Consider the following 20,495-nt stretch of genomic DNA (forward strand, 5'->3'; position numbering starts at 1 on the left):
CAAAGTAGCTGTTGAGTAGCTCTGCCTTCTTTGCATCTTCAGTTAGCAGTTCCCCCTGGTTTGTTAACAAAGGACCTAGAGCTTCCCTGGTCCTTTTTTTCTGGACAACATACTTATAGAACCTCTTCTTGTTGTCCTTCACCTCCTTTGCCAGGTGCATCTCATTCTTTATCTTTGCCTTCCTGATTTTGTCTCTGCAGGTTTTTGCTATTTCCTGGTATGGGTTCTCAGTGACCTACCCATTCTTCCATTGCCTGCATGCTTTCCTTTTGCATTTGAGGCATTTTAGAAGCCCCTTATGCAGCTATGTTGGTCTCTTGCTATTCTTCCCATCATGTCGGGACAGTTTCTTGTTGAGCTTCCAATATTGTGCCCCTTTGAAGCTCCCAGCCCTCCTGGGTGCCTTTATCCCTCAATCTATCTTCCCATGACACTATGTCTGTTAGATGCTTGTGTCAGATGAAATCTGTCTTTTTGAAATCTAGTGTCCTAATTTTTCTGACCTTATGCTTTCCATGTCTCAGGATCTGGAATTCTCTCATACTGTGATCCCTTCCTCCCAAGCTATCCACATCTTCACATCCTCCACCAGTTCTTCCCTGCTGGTCAGGACACGATCAAAGATAGATGATCCCCTAGTTGTATCCTCCACTTATGGGAAGAGAACGTTGCCCTCCACACAAGTTAGGAACCAGCTTGACAGTTTATCTTTGGCTACCTTATTCTTCCAGCAGATGTCTGAAAAATTTAAATGTCCCATCAGTACCATCCCATAGCTTTTGGACTGATTTTTCACCTGCTTGAAGAGTGCTTCATACTTCCTGAGTAGGTGGCCTATAATAATTCCCCACCATTATTTCAGTGCTGTGTCTTTAACCTTTCATCTTTACTCAAATGCATTCTGCTTTGCCTTCCTCTTCCTCCTGAACCAGGGGACAAGAGTATGTTTTTGACATACAAGGCAATACCACCACCTTTTCTCCCAGTCTTGTCCTTCTGAAACAGAGTGTAACCCTCAGTGTTCACATTCCAGTCATAAGGGCTGTCTGATCTGTCTGTTTGATCTATCTGATCAAATTCAAAATGTATATAAAATAAAGATTATTTTCACCTATGCACCAAATCAAGCTACCCAAGTGAGGAACATCATGAAAAATAGAATACTCAAGGAAGGAGAGATCCCGTTCAAAATTTTTAAAGGGATCTGAGTGCCAAATTGGAAAACCAATGGAGAAGAAGAATGTAGAAGACTAAGTTGGGGTTTTGATTGCATACAAAATCTTTTCACCTTTTACCTGAAGAAAAGCTTCTGGAACTGCGTGAGCTTTGAAATTACACAAAACAGAACAGTAAAAGAAAAGAATCAATCTTTTGCAGGAAGTTAAAAATAAAAAAGTATAGTAAAGCAGATTAGTTAAATATATATTTACCCCTTTTTGTTTTGCAATAGCGTAGATGGCATTCTTGATGGTGTCAGTAGGGATAACATCCTTATTGTTGTCATGAAAGTACTCCTTGACTTCATTCAGTCTAATATGGGCACAGACCTCCACTTCTTTAATGCAGTGTCTCTTGCCTTCTCTTCTAACGTAAAGGAATTTAACGAAATTCTTTCCATACTCAGAATTGAGGACTTCCACCTCTACAGGCTGCAATGGAAACACATTTTTATTACTCATTAGATAAAGTACAGGTATAAAAGAACCCAACAAAAGTCTCAGTCAGGCTCAGATTGGTCAAATATCTGTTTATCATCCTGAGCAAATATTTAGTTTGACAAAACAGACAAATAATCTGCCAATATGGACAGGAAACCTGAGTCTCCACTACATTACATCCGCTTTGTATGGATGTAACACCACTGAAATTAGTGGACTCTGTCACACTGGTAGAAATCAAACAAGAATTACACACTGCTGAATCAGGCCCCTTATAAAGTTTGTTGTTTGTATTGTGGTAATGTCAAAGCACCTCAGTTATATAATAGAAGCATACACTGTGCAGATGCAGTAAAAAGACCACAAGAACTTACAATCAAAGTATAAGACAAGAGGCAATGGGTAGCTAGAACACACAGGTGGCAAATGCAGGGAAACAGGCTGGTCATCTGGAATGTAAATCAGGCTGTGTAAATGCTCTTACCTGCAGTAAATGAAAATGACCTCACGGTAATGTGTTCACAAGCCCATGCCCTGAGTGACTTCATAGAATTGGATGCAGCAGTTCTGAATTTGTACTACTCTAGCTAGGATCAGGCTGTCCTCAGTCTTTATGGCACGCGTGCCACATCATGAACTCAGCTCCTCATTAACATTCCCTTTCTTGTCACAGGTTGAATGAACTGGCTGTGCAAAAAGAAGTGAAAATCCTCTTAATCCTCCCCAGATTTTTAAGGGAAAAGTAGTGGTCTTGCCTCATTTCAAATCTATTGTTAACTCCATAGTGCAAGAGAATGGGAGCTGTTTTGTGACAAAGTCATGGAGACAGTAGTTGCTATGTAAGAATTTTAAAATGATTATATATCCTGCAGTTATTGCAAGAAACTATAACTTATATTGGGATATCTGAAGGTTTATTATACATTTGTCATGTTTGAGTTCAGGGGGAACTGCACAGGGAAGAGACACTAGTTTGGCAGATGAGAGCATCCAAACAACAGTTGGGATGCAATTAGAGTACCATTGTGCTTCAGACCAAAGTGACCCAGAGTCTCTTACAATATTCAAAAGAATAGTACAGATTTCTTCTGAGGGGAAGAAGAACGTTTTTTTCTCAACAAATATTCTGCCTGAGAGGACAGATTTCAAAGACTGGCTCAAGGAGCCTGAAGGGATTGGTCTTTCTTTTTCCTCTGTCTAGGAACAGGTGCGCCCTACAGAAGAACTCAAAAGGAACGTAGTACATTTTACTGTTTATAAGACAGATTTTCTCCAAATCATTAATACTTTGAGTATTGAATCAATAACACTTTGCTTTACAGAAGTTTTGTTTTTTTGTCAGGGATTAGCAGTGTCATTGCCTAAGTAGAACTGAACTGCAGAACTTGGACTTAAATCTGATTGTGTTTGGTACAGAGTAGACTGTAACCCAGCCCCTGATGTGAGAGAAGAAGCATTATGCAAGTCCACCCAGAGTCAAGTGACAGGGGGTAGCCTGAGACCTGGGAGAGGAGGTGTGTGACAAGACGAGGAGAGGCAGTGCTGTATGTCCAGCATTTGTGCCACCTGGAATGCATTCACTATTTCTACAAAAGTTCACGCTCATTTAGATCATTTTATCTGGTAGACAGTTTTTCCCATTTACTTTCTAAAGTAATGTGTATGATTTTTAGTAAATACTGTGGCTTGTGAGACAGCTAAAAGATGAATGCATTGTTACTTTGTTAGTACTATTATTTTAAAGTGTGCACAGTGAGCTGAAGACTTTGCAGAGTAGGTATGATGGGCAGGTGCCTAGACCAATGACTCAACAATGGGAGAGCTTATCTCTGTGGAGAAGACATTGTGCATAAAGCCTGAGCTTAGATTTACAGCACTGTATAGTAGTTCCCTGTATGGATATCCTTAGGGCAAGCCAACACCATTCAGTGCACTGCCCAGGACAGCCATGCTGAAACATGCTCTGCCTATTCATTCCTCTTCTGTGCAGGCCAAAATCTGGAAGTGAAACAAGGTAGTCACGCACACAGTGCTGCTCTCAGGCGCTCTGCCACAGGAGTGATTATTGGTGCATTCCCAGGGCACTCAGAAGCAATTACACCTAATATTCTGTATGTAAAGCCAGGAGTGAGTGGCTGGGTCACTCCTGGTCGTGGGTAGCCAGGTCATGGGTCACTCTGAGATCAAGGTGCTGACTGGGGACAGGAAGAGGAAGCAGAATCCAGGGACAAGTCAAGTTCAGACAAAGAGTGGGGTCAGCGAGCAAGCCAGGTTGAGAAGCCAGGACATCAAGCAGAGAGAGGAATTGGAGCACAAGCTGGAAGGAGAGAACAGCAAAGCAGTCTGGGATCAGGTTGAGCCCTGCTGCCCAGACATTTTTGTTCCTGCTCAGGAGCTTATATGGGAGAATTAAAGGGTCATCTGTCCCCAGCTGGCCACTCTGGTGAGGGTTTATTTGCAGCACAGCTGCCACTCCAGGCAAAGGGTTAATATGTGGCACAGCTGCCAAAAAGCTTGGCCCCAACTGGACTAGTCCAAGACACGCAGCGTGCATGAGAAGACCCGATACTTGCTGCAGCAGGGAGTCCGCAGGTGCTGCATCACACTTTAAATATATTGTAGACCTAATCTTTATAGCTGCTTAGTACCCTCCCACCACCACCACCAAGGAGCTCATGCAATTCAGCATCTGGCAGGATCAGACAATTATTTGATATGAAACTAACATTGCCACTTTTCATTCAGTCTCCTGTAAGGAAGCCATTTCTTCTACTTAGCTAGGAACGGCAACTGCTTGTCATTCAGACAACCTGGCCAGCCATGGGACACTCCCTCCCTCAGGTCTTAGGTACCCAGAGCCCCGGACAAGGCAGCCTGATGGACCATGTATCCCCTCGTTCCAAGAATGAGCTGAAGAAACAGTGAGAATCTTTCCATTTTAACTAAAGCTTAAAGAATTTCCATTTTAAAATTGTTGTCTCTTTCCATTCGTTCTTTTTCATTATTTCACCGCCCATTTTTTAACCTACTTTCAACATCAAATACATCCTGAAAATACTACTTTGCCTACAAGTGCATAACTACATTGTCCTGAAGCATAGCTCACCCACTCACTCCTGCTCTCTGCACGCTAACTCCTGAAAATGAGGCAATGTAAGCAGCTCAGAGACTCCCTGAGGACATGCCAAGTGCCATACACGGGCTGGGGCATGCTTACTGGCACGCATTCAACTCTACACTGCATTTCCGTGGTTTGAAGCAAGTGGGCAGGGGAACTTCTCAGCAGTGCTCCCAGGAAGGTGGTATGAATGCATTAAGTGCCTTCCTGCAGGTCACTGGGGACAAAGAAAGTTATAGGTTCCTCAGGAGCTGCCCATCTCCCACAGCTATTTACCCCCAGGGGAGAAGAGGTAGTCGTTATGCCACCACCCTCCTCAGTCTCCCTTGCTTACCTTTAGCATTCTTCCACCCATTTTCCCCTTCCTTCCTTCCCTCCCCTCCCTTCTCTACCAATTGTTTTCCTAATTTCCACCTGTTTACATTCTCACTGACCTCCTGTTACACTTTTAGCTTCTTTCATTCCTTGAAAATCTCAGAACAGCGGAGTCTGCCTATACCTGAAGAAGGGCGCTTGTGCCCGAAAGCTTGCAAGGGTATAGATTATAGACATGTTGGTCTAAGGACATAGGGAGACAAGGTTCTTTGGGTAAATCTGGTATCTTTTATTCCAAAGAACTTCGTTCCAATTACTCGGTTGGTCTATAAAAGATATCACATCTACCCAAAGAACCTTGACCACCCTCCTCAGGAATTTTACCAGGATTTAATAGTTTTAAGCTGGGGCTGGGGCTGGGCCTTCTCAAGCACAATCCCTCTTTAATTTTTCCTAGAGTTGGAGAAAGAGTTACATTTTCTCCTACTCTGGTAAGACCTTGGTGATGCAGCTAAAGCCGTAAGGCCTCAGGCCTGAAAACTGATGATCATCATCTTCAAGTTCCCACTCAGACTTCCGGGATGAGTTCAGCATCATGCAAGATGGAGGCCCAGGCTAGAAGGCAAAGTTCAAAGAGATGCGGTATATTGGTTGAAGATGCAAAGTTTGGCGCAGTGCTGTACATGTTCTGTGGAGGGCAGGGAGGGATGAGTTACCACTGAAAGCCTTGATGAAGGACATGGGGCATTTCAGAGAAGGGAGGGAGAGACTGTTTCACAAACAACAAGGAGGCAAGTTCCAAGCATTAAACTGAACAGCTGCAAACATTTAAGGCTTTTCTGCTCTATTATGCCACTGATAGATAGCATACTGCCAAAGAAGGATAAATAGCTCAGAAGCAAAATTTGTCAAAAGTATGCCAACTATTTTTTTAACAGCAAATGTCTTAATAAACAAGAGAGAATTGCAAAATGAGAGACCGGTGTCAAAAACAAATTGAAATGTCAACAAAACTGAAAAAACTGTTCACTTTCACCGGAATTTATTTCTTTACAGGAAAAATTTTGCAGGTGTCTCAATAATAAGTTCAGGCCTCTTAGATTATGCTATTCAGTCACGGGTGTAACCAAGGATGATTCTGAACAGCAAAATTCAGCTCCTGATCCAAACTTCTTCTGTGTTTGTATTCATGAATTTGGTGATGATAGTGACTAGGCATGATAATACATTCCTTCTTTCATAATGCCCCTTTTCTAATAATATTGTTAGTAAAGGAAGATGAACATGCAGGCTACAAGGCAATTTTTGTTCTAATAAATCATCCAGGACTTGCTTTAAAAATAATCTATGGGGGGGAGCAGAAATTTCCCATGTTAGGACTCCACCCAATGGTGATTCTTTTAAAAAAAATGAAGACTTTCTGAAGTGTGGGTGGAAGGGAAAGATTCTTTTTCTCCTGATTTTTAAAAAATGCAGCATTTTTAAGCATAGGTAGCTAAAAATATATATATATAAATGTAAAACTTCATCTGTGTCTAATGCTGGATGGGTTTGAAAAAAGAAGCTTCTTAAATTAAGTAGTTGTAAATTAATTAAAGTGAAACAGGGAGCCTGAGTGTTTCTTTGATTTGCGTGCAGAGGTCGAATCTACAAACAGTAAGAGAACAGCCTAATTGACTTTGGGAGCTGAGAACATTGGGCCCATCCCAGGATCCTCTGCATTGTACAGGATTAGACCCAATGTCTGCTGAAAGTGCTCTGTGCACTGGAAGTGGTGGGGAAATGTTTCATTTTGTTGTGAAAAAAGAAGTTTGGTTTTGTCTGGTTTTTCATTTTTTCTCCCTGGTCCAAAACAGACAAAAAAAAAAACGTGTCAGTACTGGGGGCTTTCATTAGAACCAGAAATTTTTGGTGAATCTGAAATTTTTGCTCAAAAATTCATTTATTCTTTTAGTTATATATATACACCTAAAAAAATCACTAAAAATGTTGGGCAGCTCCATTTAGCACTCCGAACTCCTCTGAGTCATCAGCTGTTTAGGACATTCAGCACCTTATAGATCACATTTTGTTTGTAAGAAGACTACTTCTCACTGCTTTCATTCTTTATAATTTTTTTTCATATTGGGTAGCTTTATTATCATACCAGAACTTTGCCTGCATTGACTTGCTCTTTGTTGGCACAGGTAGTATTTGTTATGTTCTCGCGAGAACTGAAAGTTAAGGAAACCGAAGCAAGAGAACTAGAGAACTTCTCCTTTTAGAATCAAGTGTTTACTTGTTCTGGGCATCTGACAGCTTAAAATGTCTGCAGGATATGTATGGGGTTGCTTTGCTTTGTTATTATGTAGTATCAACAAGTTTCGGTGGGCAGCTGAAATTTCCTGCCGAAGTGAAGAAGGTGAACCAGTTGATTGGTAAGTAACAAAAAATATATATTGGAAAACTTCTGTAATGTAAAAGTGAAAATGCTTTAAATTATATTGCATTAAAGAGCTAGATCACAGAACCATAATCTGTAATAATCAGCATTTTTAATCTTTTCTAATTTTGAGGTAGTTTTTAAACCATACGTTTGGAAAGTAAAACATGGGTTTTTGAAATCTGATTTGGTTTCAAGGTAATTAACCATGTTGCTGCATTACAACTAAGTGCAAAATTAGCATGGATTTACAAAGCATTAATTATGATCAAAGTAAGCACGCTATCTGTGTTCTAATGCCAAGCCTCCAGGACATAGGTGAATGTATAGAAATACTGTCAGCATCCAGGTTATTGGTGAATTGTAGTGGAAGTGGCTTTTTACTTGTAAGATACTGGCTTGGATGTGGGCAAAACTGGGAGTTATTGTTACTAGCATGGTCTTAACTCACTTGTCTGCATCAGAATAAAACCTGAGTATAAATTGCCCCCTTCTCTAGCAGTCTTTGTAGTCAAGAACTGATTGACTGGATCAGCGGTGGGGCATATTGGCAAGTAATGCGGAGAAGCTTACAGCGTGGGAAAGTGCGCTACTTAGTCTGGCACTAAAGAGCCGATGTTATCTACCAGCGCTGCAAGCCAATTGGAACAGCCAGTCTCCAGACCTGCTGGTCATACCCCTAGCAGCATTTGTGTTTTATGAAGAACAAATAAGGAGCAGAAGCAGAACTTCCTCTTGCACACAATGTATTATTACACAGTGGATTGTAATACATTGGAGTTAAAGTTGTCCTTATAATTAATCCTTTCCCTTTGCAGTATTTCATGATTGCACATTTTTGGCATTCTGATGCCTTCCTTTGTAGTATTTGATACTTAGAGAGATCACTTGTGCCTGATCTCTGGTGTGACAACGTCTGTGTTCTCCAGACGCATATGAAATTGCATGTTATATCAAGGGAAGAAGCTATCAAGGTCTAGTATTTACTTTTATTTAGCTCATCTTGAAGTCTTCACTCTACGATTTATAGTGCACTTACTAAGAGTTTTACCTGCCTAAAGAACTCTAGGTTCAGTAGTGCTAATATAATAAAAGCCTTAGTGTGTCTGTCTGTCTGTCTGTCCCTAACACTTTATTTGCATTCTGATTGGTTGTCTCAGCAGCCAATCACAATGGTCACTGAAGCAACCAATCAAAGTGCTCTGATCAGACAGACACACATAGCGGAGCGCCGCCAAGATGCCAGGGACCGAGGGGCCAGAGTGGGAGAGAATATCTCCCCCCCTGCTCCTTGGAGGCAATGGCAGTGCACGGTGCTGGCGGCACAGTGCTGGCCTTGGCCCCCCCACTCCAGCCTCGCTGCCACATCCAAGGCAGATCGGCAGCACCACGGGCTGCTGGATAGCAGCGCCCTTCCCCCCCCATCACGATGGGCAATTTGCTAGTCTGTAATAAGGGCAGAGGGCATCTCTCTTAATTCATTTAAAACCTTTGAATAAACAAGACCCAAAACACCAGACTTGCATGTGAGCTCCTAAGTGATTACTTCAAGATATTAATGCTCTTAAGTTCTATTGAAGTTGGTGGGACTTGCAGCACCTGGCAGGTGACTTGCCACATTGTAGGACAATGCCAGGGTTAGGCAATATCTTGAGAACCGCACACGCAGCTGGTCATTTAATTCTTCAGCTTGGAGTCATGGTTACTAACCCCACTAATTAAGCAAAGGCATGAAAATTATTAAGCAAAGGCATGAATTCTATTAACTCAACATTTAATCATAGACAATATATGTGTGTAGACCAGAATCTAATAAATGGAGTCCTTCCTCCTTCTCCTCTGTTTCTCTCCATTCCACATAATTGCCAGGTAATAATTGATCCTGCAAACACTGAAGCGCTTGAGTATTTTGCTGTAAATAGGTATCTGTGAAGATACTTGCATGACTTACATTCCTCTTGTGCTCAGCTCCTTCCTGGAAGGGCCCTAAATGTGCCACCAGGAAACTGTCAAGCGTGGCCAAGCCTTTCAATCACAAAAAGGCATCAGACATGCCTATTGCAAAACTGTTAAGTGCTAGGAGAACTTATGCATTTCCATACCTTTCACAAGCAGCTTGGAAAGATTTCATGTACTAATTCTTGAGCGTGTTATAATTTCTCTTCTCCCCATCCTCAGATCTTGAGATGAAGAGAATAGGATTGTTATGACTCTGAAGCGTGCTCATCAAATTAATCTGTAAAATCTCCTCCTAGTTCTCTTTATAATACTTCAGTAAGAACTACATCCATTGCTGATGCTGATGTAATATCACTAGCAGCTAATGATGAACTAAATGGTCTGCCAGGACTGCTGAAGTGGTGTATTTCTCTCTTGTGTATATATACATTTTGCTACTGAGACATTGCTCCAAAATATGTTTGTATTGCTTTTTCTGCTTCTCTCTTAAATTTGTGTCTCATTACAAACTAATTGTGGCAAGTGTTCGTTTTTTTCTATGTGCATATGCATCTGGCACAGTTGAGCTCACTAGGGTCTCCTTTAATAGAAGTGCTAATAATAAATGATTTTACTAGTACACTCAAAGAAAGTAGTCTGGATACCCACATGGACTTCTGCTTTGGAAAACTTGTGTTGATGGAGCCGTTTTGTTCACAAAAAAATATCCGTGTGAACTTGAACCTCTGGTGACTGATGAATCAACTTTGAAGATGATTCACGTTTGTGGTTAATATCTGTAAACACTCATTTTAACAAGAGTTTGTCTAAGTGCAAATCTATTTGGAAAAGTAAAGCTCTAACAATGCCAACATGAGGCTCCACATTTATTCTCTCGAGGATTTCATCGAATATACTCAATGTATTGGTTAAAAACATGTTTCCTTACTGCCAGACTTTAAGACAGCCTAGAACCTGACACTTCATTGGGCTTCCTCCTTTCTGATGCAGCACCAGGCATAGGTATATTGTTGACCCTATGGGTGCTCCAGGGCTCAAGCACCCATGGAAAAAAAATTAATGAGTGCTCAGCACCCATGGAGCCACACTTGCAGCTGTTAAAAAAAACACAAAAGAACTGCGCTTTACCAGAAGAAGAAGTGTGTTACTTCAACCTGGCTCTGCAGCATCTGTAAAGATTGGGCACTTCAGTGGGGCTTTTTTGGTGCTTTTAGTTAAAGCTGATTCAATTACTTATTGGATAAAAGCACCAAAAAAGCCCCACTAAAGCACCCAATCTTTACAGATGCTGCAGAGCTGGGTTGAAGTAACGCATTGCATCTTCTGGGCAAGCATGGGGCTTGGCACTGGAACACACCAAGTTAAAAGTAAAGTGCCATTTTGCGCCCCCCCGCTTATGTCTGCAAGCAACTACTGGCAAAAAAAAAAGTTGGCTCTTCTGGCACCAGGAGTGATAAAGTTTTTGCAGGTTAAGTCAGATTACAAGTGTCAGTTGTGCACCCCACCTCCCCCCTCACCACCACCACCACCACCACCAAGCCTTTCCACAGGATTTTTTAGATGGGACCCATTGAGTACAAAATTACAGATCATTTTGTGCTCAATGGGTCCCATCTAAAAAATCCTGTGGAAAGGCTTGGTGGTGGTGGTGGTGGTGGTGGTGAGGGGGGAGGTGGGGTGCACAGCTGACACTTGTAATCTGACTTAACCTGCAAAAACTTTATCACTCCTGGAACCAGGTTGTCCTCCCTCAGCTGCAGTAGCTCTGCAGGGCAAATGGTCTAAAAAGCCATAAAGCAAGTTTTGTGTCACCAGATGTGACACTTCAAGGGAAGGTTTGTTGTACAAGACTGGTTATGCCAACACTGTATTCACTGAAGCATACATCACAGACAAACCTAGGCTAGCTTTAAACCAGCTAGCTTGCATGCTGAGTGCACTCTGGCTGTCTGGCTACAGCAGTAGGGAGGTCAGCACTGGCTGCAACACACCTAAAAAGCAGAAGAACATATCCTGTGTTGAACCATGGCTACAGGGTAAATATCCTCTGTCATTTTTCAGAGTAGATCTAAACTACAAACTCTTTTAAATAGCCATGGACATGTTTCAGTGTGCCTGAGAACACTAAGGGCCAAATGACAACCATATATTAGTGGACTGAGTACTGAATGTCACCAAAATTGCATCTACGTAGGCTGAGCCTAAGAATAGGCTTTACATTTCCTTGAAAACAAGATTGAGGAGTTCTGACATTCACAATGGCAAAGGGAGAATTCTCCCTCACTCAGCTACTGCTCCCACTGTAATTGATTTCTGTGTCTTAGAGTTTACTTTTTAAAATCAACACTTCTGAAGGTTTTAAATGGAGATTTTTTTTTCCCTAGGAAAGATTATGCATGAAAGAGGCTCTGTTTGATCTAAGAGCCAAACTGATCTATCTATTGGGCATCTAAGTAGACATAGGTGCCTAAGTACAATTCTGTTCCATCCTGTTTAAGCCTCTAAAAACATTAATACATTTACTTTTTTATCATGCTTTCATCTTGTCCTTAAGACTGAGTCACAAAAAAGCAACCAGGATGAGAAAGACCTATCTAGTTTGTATAAACTGTTCTTCAGGGACTCCAGCAGGGTGGAGTAGGATTGCTCTTTGATGTCTAAATCCACTTATGCACCTAATGGGTAGAATGGAATCTGGCCTTAAGTGTTCACATACCATGTAGCAGGGAAGTGATGCCACATAGCAGGGAAGTATTGCCAGCAGGATGACTGATCATTTTGATTATCGTTCTATTTGCTGCAGGTTTCTTCTTTATAAATTACCAAAATACATGAGAGAAGAGAGTCCTGGGTCTGGACTGGAATACATGTACATGGATTCTTCAACGAAAGCTTGGGCACTGAGTAAATATCTAGTCAATATGACACAGAATGCGCTGGGACAAACACTGATGCAACTTTATGAAGCATATGAGTCCAAGGCAAGCGCCATTTCATTGTTGTTTGTTAATATGTTCATTTTGTTGTATTTAATGAAACGTCTAAAATGTAAAAGAAATTAAACAAATGTAAATGAAATGAAAAAACCATTCTGGGACCTGACTGACAGTATATGTGTTCTCAATGGAAAGAGAAATATGCTTACTCTTTCTCCACAAATTTCATGAAGCAAAGCAGATCTTTTGCAGGTTTGGCTAGAACTAGAAGCCAGCCCCATTTTGGGCGCGTTCTGGATTCCAGCCAAACCTTTCACACAGTTAAAACATTACCAATGCATCCAATAAGCAAGATGTTCAGAATGCAAACTTACACACCTATAAGTTTTCTTCAACCCTCATTCCCCCTGAGCAGTATTTTAATCTGTGAATATTCATTTAGACGCACAGGAAGTAGGGTTGGATGGATAAGGCATTAAATCTAGGCCCTTGCTATACCAATCAGTCTTACTACATCATCTTGTTCATAAAATTAGTGAGCTCCAGTTTAACTATCAGGTTTTTTACTCCCATTGAAATCAGTTGGACTATTCATCCAGTTAACATTCTACATAATGGGCCTGGATTTTCACTGCCCGGTACCTCGCCTAGTCATGCTTGTGCAAAGCTCTTGTAAAATGTTAGTAGAGCCACATGGTAGCCACATTTTACACTCACTCTGTGCAGGTATGCATACCCCTCCAAGGCACAAGAAAGTGGAAAATCAAGCCCACTCTCTGTAAGGCTGACAACTGATACAGATATTTTTTGTTACTGACATACTATGGGTCACATTGGACTATGGTTTGGCATTCTTGCTGTGGGCTCAAGATAGGCCTGTAAAATTATTTTCAAGTGTTTTTGTAGTTAACTTTGTGCAAGGGAAAGATTACAAGAAGCCAGTTAAACACTGCTAATCTTCCTGACTCTTCTGCCTGGGTTGGACACTGTCAATGGGAGAAGGTGTTTACACTCTGTAGATACAACAGAGGTGCCAATTTGTTATGTTCTGCTAACACTTGCAAACTATAGAGCTTGGGAGGGAGAAGCACCTTTAAAGTCCACTAGAATCCATTGGGCCAGGAGAGCTTATAAGAGAAATAGGGTGCTGTGTATGTGTGATTATTTTGCTAAAACTAGTAACTACACCACCTAATTAAGAATGATTGGAGCATTTCCTAAACAAAACTTTAATGAACAATTTCCTTATGATGTGATTACTGAATTTCTAGTTGTTCCACTTAATGTTCCACAGATTTACTAAATCAGAAACAACCTGCAAAAATAAAGAAAAGTCTGCCCTGTGGATTGTTGGTTAATGGAACTCTTAGGCTGAAGTTACATGTTACACTTAGACCATGCTAAGGGCACTTAAAATGTGGCTGTCTGCATGTTAAACTTCATTAACTTGGGCTAAGTGCCCTCTGAGCATCTCCGTGATACTACTTCAGGAGAGGATTAACTCTGGACTGTGATACCTAGCCTGTGTTACGGTAACTTCAGTCGGCTTCATGAAGCTAAAACAAGCAATCTGCAGTTTTCAAGCATCCCAGGATGCACCACTTCTAGCTCTTCCCCATTAACTCCTACTCCATGGATGAACTTTTCACCCTCCCAAACTCTACCGCACAAGGGATGGTACTGTCCAGGAGTAGGCAAGGCCCTGCCAAAGTCATGGGAGGGGGGAGGGAGGGGAGCTGCAGCTGCTGAAGCCTGGAGCTGGGAGGTGGAGAGGCATGGTGCATGAGGGCTGTGGCTTCAGTCTGCAGGTCCCTGCATTCCCAGGGGTGGGGGGAGCCCTTCAATGAACCCTGCTGACCTGATCCCAGCCCCCCATACCCAATCTCAGTCTCCCCAGCCTTCTGCATGCTTCAGCAGCACAGAAGTGGAAACACCAGGGTTTAGCACAATTGCAGCACAGAGCCATGGGAAAGCATGCTTCCCTGCTCCCTGCAGCTCCATGCTCCCACTACGCTAAACGTGCTTAATGTTCCACAGATTTAGTATGGGCTAAGTGTAACGTGTGACTTCGCCCTTAGAAACTAGGTTATCATGCAGACCTAACCTAGCCTGTCTCTTTGCAGGGACACAGTGGCAGAAAGGTTAAGAGATCTTGCTACAGTTCCTCAGTTTAAACTGAATGTGGGCTTGTACCAAAGCCAAGTTTCCCCAGTCAGCCAAGCTGTAAATGGGTACTTGGTCATTTGATTTGGTGGAGTCAAAGGCAGCTGGATACTATAGCTACATCACTCTCTTGCGTGTTGATGGCTACAAATAATAGTGTGCTTTAACCATCATTGACCTTAACCATCTTAGTTCTCCATGTAAATCAAAGAGGTTGCAGCAGTTTAATTCAGTGGAGTATTGTTCTCTTACAGATAACAGTATTTTTTCAGATGCTTGTTCCTTTTCTTGAAATTAAAGTTAATAAAATTCAGTGTTTTCCTGCAGAATGACAGCACTGCTTATGCAATATATAATGATGATGTCCCTTATTCAGATCATTACAGCTGGAAGCAAGGGCACACAAAAGGTACGAGGTTAATCCGTCTTGGCTGTTTTTATTGAGCATTTCTTTCTCTCTCTCTTTCTCTCTCTAAAAAGAGAACCGTTGTTTGAGCCAAAGCTAAGTGCAAGGATTTGTTGCATAATTAATATTAAAAGATGCCAATGCTGTCACTTTTTATTTTCTGTATTTGCCTCTGTGATGTCCATGCAGTACAGAAACACCTAGGTCCTACTGACTTTTCACCCTTTTCTCAGAGGCTAAAACATCTATATCTCACTTTTGGCAAGTAGGGAGCCATACTGTCCTTTGCTCAGTGGAACCAGCAACACAGGATGTGAAAGCAATAGCTTTCCAAGTGTCCCAAGTGATAGAATTAGAAGTATGAACCCAATTTCTGACCTTTCAGGGCAGGAAAATCTAGAAGGAGGCAAGAATGTGAGGCTAACATTCAGGAATCAGCTGGTACACACGAATGAGTTGAACGTGCTTTCCCGAAGAGGGGGCTCAGCAAATTTCTAGTTGTTCCACTGGGGAAGAGAGCTGGGTTTGTCTGGCCTCCCTTTGGAATGAGCAAGGGCTTTAGACCCCCAGGTCTTTAGTTTGCAGACACGGTGAATCCCTGGAAGCCTTGGTCCCCATGGCAATGTAGCTGCAATGGGAACCATGTTCCCTCCACCTGCTGATTCTTCTAAACTCCATGTGGGGAAGGATTTATACAAGGACTTGCCCTGCTATTGCTAGCAGTGTTAGTTTTCTCTCCACTGATTAATCCATTTGGACCAGTATAAGGAAGGGTACAATGCTGGGGAGAGAGAGTCAAAGCCGTTATAAAATCACTCACATTCTAAATGACAGCCTTTGGAATGCCCCCTTTGTAGTCATTGAAAATCCAATGGCACTAGCCCAAAAAATCGGGATGTGAATGCCAATCAGAGTCTACTGGAGATGATGTTGTCATTCACTTGTCCTTGTGGGATGGAAGGTTATGGGGTGCACCAATAGAGATTTTTTGGGCCGATACTGACGGCCAGTTTTTAACGAGCCATATCGGCCATACTACTCTGATTGCCAATATGCAACCAGGCAGCTTGCAGAGCAGCGTCCAGCTGGTAAGTCTGTTGGGAGGGAACACTGCAGCCACCCCAAAATTCGCCATATCCCCTGTTGCAGCACTGCTGCCGCCCCAAGCACAGCCCTGGCCCAGGGCCCACCAGGAAGAGTCCGGCACTTCTACAGACCCAGCCCACAGTTGCAGCCCACCCTAACCCCACACGCAGATCCAGGGGCACATGCCCTCCTGGGGTGTGTGTAGTGGTGGGAGCCGCCCCCCTTCCCCACACCCCACAGATGAGCAACAGCTTTATCCCACACCCCAATTCACCCTGCCCTGGCTGGGCAGCTCTACTCCCTCCCTCATCATAGGGGCCTCGATTTGCCCCCCACAGACCCCTTTCCTGCCCCGCCCCTTCCCCCACAACAGACTTACCAGCCAGACCTGGCTGCTCTCCACAGTGCCAAGTTGTGCTTCCTGTAACCTGCATGCATGGCTGCCTGCATGCATGGAGAATTTATTGGCCACATTATCAGCCAAAAAAAGTTGATTGCTGGTACTGTCAATTTTCCTTATATGGGTACTGATCCAATATAGGACTGATGTATTGGTGCACCTCTAGTTTTGTTCCACTGCGTTGCCTTATAAAATGGTTGGTGTACTTATAATTTGTAAGTGCTTTGCAATCTTTTGAGAAAAAATATGTTGTGTTAAGGCGCAGAAGTGGTAACTAAAATTGGTAGAATTTCCATCTCTGGAGATACGGGCAGATTTGATAAACATCTGTCTGGAATGGTCCTTGGACCGGTAGATAGGTTTGATGGCTCCCTATGTCCTGCCCTTCCTTATTCTTTATCATTTGATACTTGGATTGAATTCCTAGCTCTGTCACAAACTTCATGTGTGACTTTGGACAGGTAATTTCCCCTCTCTGTGCCTCAATTTTCCCATCTGTCAAATGGTTAAAATATATTACAATTGGGTTTGGAGCTCCTTGGATGGGAGGCACTATAGGAACACAATATATTATTGTTAGCAATTCATTATCCCTCTAAATGATTTAAAGCTGAGTTAAAACAGATCATTAGCATCCCACTTGAACAGTGCTACTTTAAGGGAGGAGAAGAGGACAATGTCTACGTTGTTTCTAGCTTTGTTCCCTAACACATCTGCAACAACTGTATTTTGACAGGATTTCTACTGTTGGACAAATCCCAAGGTTTCTGGGGGATTCACAGCATTCCTCGGTTCCCGCCCTTCCCTGAGGAGGGTTATGGATATCCACCTTCTGGGGAGCTATATGGACAAACAGCCATCTGTATAACATTCAAATATAACCAGTTTGCAGAAATAGGTATGGTAAGGTCTTCCTGCTCACACACAGACATCTCTGAATCCGTTCTTTAGGACTGGCCCTCAAAGAACTACTTATTTTTTGTCCTTTGTTGTCATTTTTAAATATGAGGCTGGAAACTCAGAACTCTTGTCCTTAAATTATGTTTATCCACTGTTTTCCTGTGTGCCTCAGTTTCTTCACATACAAAACTGAGTTACCAATAAATACCAACTTGCCCGTTGTGATGATTAATCATTTTGTGCATGCACAGGCATGTCAAGTATTATAAAAAAAAAAAAAAAAGCTTAGTTTTTTTAACAACTATAATCATTTACATGATATTATACAATCACTGATGAAGCTGGCATAGTAACACTGACACATCAACAGTTTGACATGGAGTCACACCAGGAGTTTACACCAGTACCTGTGTGTTGTGAAATGCCAGTCATAAAAAATAAATAGAAATTAATTTTCTGACCATCCGATTCAGAACTACCACTGCATATTTCCCAGTGCAACTCTTCTCTGAGTAGTAAAAACTCTTCTCTGACAGTAAAAATGTCATTTTGGGAGGCCACGTGTATCATCCCAAATGTGCTTGGTTTACAAGTCAAAAGCTGTCTCAGTGAAGTACTGACCTCCCCCCAGGACTTTGCAAGCTAAGCTTTGGCCTTTGTGCATCTCAGCTGTCAATAGTTAAGGATCCGCAGGCCAAGTGAGGCCGTCGGGAGACCTTGTGCAACCCTGATGCTTTGCCTGGGTTTACACAGGTTAAGTGATTGGAATTGGGTCCCTGACCTACAACCAGGCACATGCTTAACCTTACACGTGACTTGCTTTCAGTGCTTTCCTACTTATAGGTCTGAAGAGAAATCCCTCTGTAAGTGTCTGCAGGGTTAAGGCCCTAGCTGCCAGTTCTGCCCATGATGCACAAGAGGAAGTAGAAGCCAGGTGTGCAAATCAGCTCTGCATTGCAAATCAGAAAAACACCGTATCCCTCAAGTCATCAGGTCCTACTCTAAGCCTAGGATGAGGGGAATAAAAGGCACTGATTTTACATTGCTTTGTTTCAGGCTTGAGCCCATTTTCAGTTTTGTAATTGCTTTTCTTTAGTCCATTTTAATGTTGTGCTTGTCCATGTCTTTTTGCTCAGACAAACAGTTGCTCTGCTACAACCCAAAGGTCTACAACTGCTCCATGCCTAGTGTCTTTTACCCTGACCTCCCCAATCTGCAAAAACTCTGTGCAGGGTCTGAGCTGCCTCTGATCCCCTGGCGCCGCCTCTCCAAACTCCAGTCAGCCGGTGGAGAGAACTTCCTCCACTTTGCTAAGTCACACTTTTTTGTTGACGGTAAGAAAGGCTGAACAGAGAAGCCCGGTTACAGAGATGAATGTAGAAGATAGATGCATGCACTGACATTTTTAAACATTACTAAAAAAACCCCCACAAAATAGGAAACATAATAGTAATAACATAGCAAAAGAAAAGGCTGTCTTGTGCTTTTGGTGATGTAAGGGATAGGGGTCTTCAAAAATCTCTACTTTTAGGCAAAGAAAAAATGGGCTTGTGTCTTTCTCTTTTGCTGCTGTATAATGTGTGAAGAAGGGTTTTTTTTCTCCTTTTGATGTTTTTTCTTGTCATTTGCATTAGATATACAGGTCCTTTCAAGCCAGAAGACTCTTGATAGTTAAATGAGCAATATAATGGTGCTGCCGCAGAACCCAAGAGAATGAAAGCTGAAGAAATGAGGGACTGAACAAATAAGAGGAAGGCACCATTTGTCATATTATTTAAAATGCTTTGCTGTTGTCAGGTCTTGTTTACCCCTATTTAACTCCAATAACCAAGCTGACAGTTTAGAGAAAGGAAGTTTTTGTTAAAAATTCAATATTCCCAGAAATAAATTTAAGTTCCTCAACACGTCCGCCAGCAAAACGAGGGAAAACTAGACCAGGCATTCCTACTATTGGTAAGATTAAACAAAATAAGGAGAAAAGCCTTTAAAAACCCACTTTCAGGCAACGAAGAAACAAAATAGATCACAAGCCCAATAATCCTTTGGATTGCACCCTTAGAAACATAAGGGAAGTGAATGGAGGAATGATATCAATATAATTTACTTACATCTTCTGTAATTACAGACATCTACGTAGCCTGGATGGCTCAGCAATTGCAGACAGATTTGTTAGCTGAATACTGGCACCACTACAAACATGACCTGCCCTCCAACTGCTCTCTCCAACACTACGTCTTCAACATCAACCTAATTAAGACCCCGTGGAATTCCACTTTCTATTCCTTTCACGATCATTCTAAATGGTGCGTTTCAAGGCTGTATGAAGATGAGTGGACATGCATTGGAGACCTAAACCGTGCCCCACCGCAGGCTTGGAGAAGTGGCGGGTTCATCTGTACTCAGAATCGGTACATTTACAAAGCTTTCAGACACTTGGTTTTTCACTACCAAAGCTGCAGTAACTCTTCAGTATGGCTGTAAATGGGCTGCTGTTATCAACTAGTGTTTATGCCCATTATGTAAAGGGTGTGTGGAGATTTTCCGTTAAGATACAGTCCTGCCCTGAGAAATGGCATTGTGGAGTTCCTTGTTTATTGTCTCTTAATATCTTCTGCAATAAACTTTCTCACTTTACAAATAAAACATGTTATTCCTTTAACTGCCAGTCCAATCAGTTCCATCTGGGCTCTGAGAGTAAAAATCTGTTCTTTCCTTCTCTCATATTTTTACCAGCATTAAAGGTTCTGCTTGATAAACCAAGGCTTCAGCAACACCTGGACACTCCTTGACTTAAGTGTTTTTGCATAAACATAACTGAATAGAAGTTAGTAACAATGCTGGTAATGAAACAGAAGGAGGAAGAGAATTGAGCTCCTTCTCTTGAAGCCATTTGGGCTCTCCAGGGTCAATAGGAGCAAAGAGCCCTAAAAAAAATGTCTTGCATTTGTCACCTGTGGCCCACTCCAACTCCCACTGAGGTCAGTTGGGAGCCTTTCCACTGACTTTAGATTCTACAGTCAACCTTACATTGTTATTTGATGGAGAATAACCATACTTTAAACCGTGACATCTCTATTTGTGCTATGTGCCCTCTGAGCATCTCAAAGTTATGCCACTTAATGCAAAGATTAT

General features: G+C 42.1%; 2 protein-coding genes across 2 annotated transcripts in view; one reads left to right on the forward strand and one right to left on the reverse strand.

The window, feature by feature from the left end:
* LOC109305327 (uricase-like) overlaps positions 1–5,131 on the reverse strand; it is a 42,305-nt gene extending 37,174 nt beyond the window's left edge. The window contains exons 1-2 of the mRNA XM_019528330.1: positions 5,111–5,131; positions 1,431–1,649 (exon numbers count right to left, since the gene is read on the reverse strand). Coding sequence (XP_019383875.1) covers positions 1,431–1,649; positions 5,111–5,131 — 240 coding nt within the window. The remainder of the gene's footprint in view (positions 1–1,430; positions 1,650–5,110) is intronic.
* Positions 5,132–7,295: 2,164 nt separating this feature from the next.
* On the forward strand, positions 7,296–20,022 carry DNASE2B (deoxyribonuclease 2 beta). The gene is made up of 6 exons (XM_019501520.1): positions 7,296–7,508; positions 12,276–12,453; positions 14,899–14,980; positions 17,200–17,361; positions 18,500–18,697; positions 19,489–20,022. The coding sequence occupies exons 1-6, from the start codon at positions 7,396–7,398 to the stop codon at positions 19,842–19,844; spliced, it is 1,089 nt and encodes a 362-aa protein (XP_019357065.1). The 5' UTR covers positions 7,296–7,395; the 3' UTR covers positions 19,845–20,022.
* Positions 20,023–20,495: the final 473 nt, after the last annotated feature.

This window comes from Gavialis gangeticus, unplaced genomic scaffold, assembly GCF_001723915.1.
Source record: "Gavialis gangeticus isolate Ggan-Ray unplaced genomic scaffold, GavGan_comp1, whole genome shotgun sequence".
Lineage (NCBI taxonomy): Eukaryota > Metazoa > Chordata > Crocodylia > Gavialidae > Gavialis > Gavialis gangeticus.

Excerpts from the sequence above, each read along its gene's own strand:
- DNASE2B (XM_019501520.1), top strand. The coding sequence starts at position 7,396 with ATGTCTGCAGGATATGTATGGGGTTGCTTTGCTTTGTTATTATGTAGT. Across the intron at positions 7,509-12,275 it reads GAAGGTGAACCAGTTGATTG|GTTTCTTCTTTATAAATTAC; the intron begins GTAAGTAACAAA and ends TATTTGCTGCAG. Across the intron at positions 17,362-18,499 it reads TAACCAGTTTGCAGAAATAG|ACAAACAGTTGCTCTGCTAC; the intron begins GTATGGTAAGGT and ends CTTTTTGCTCAG.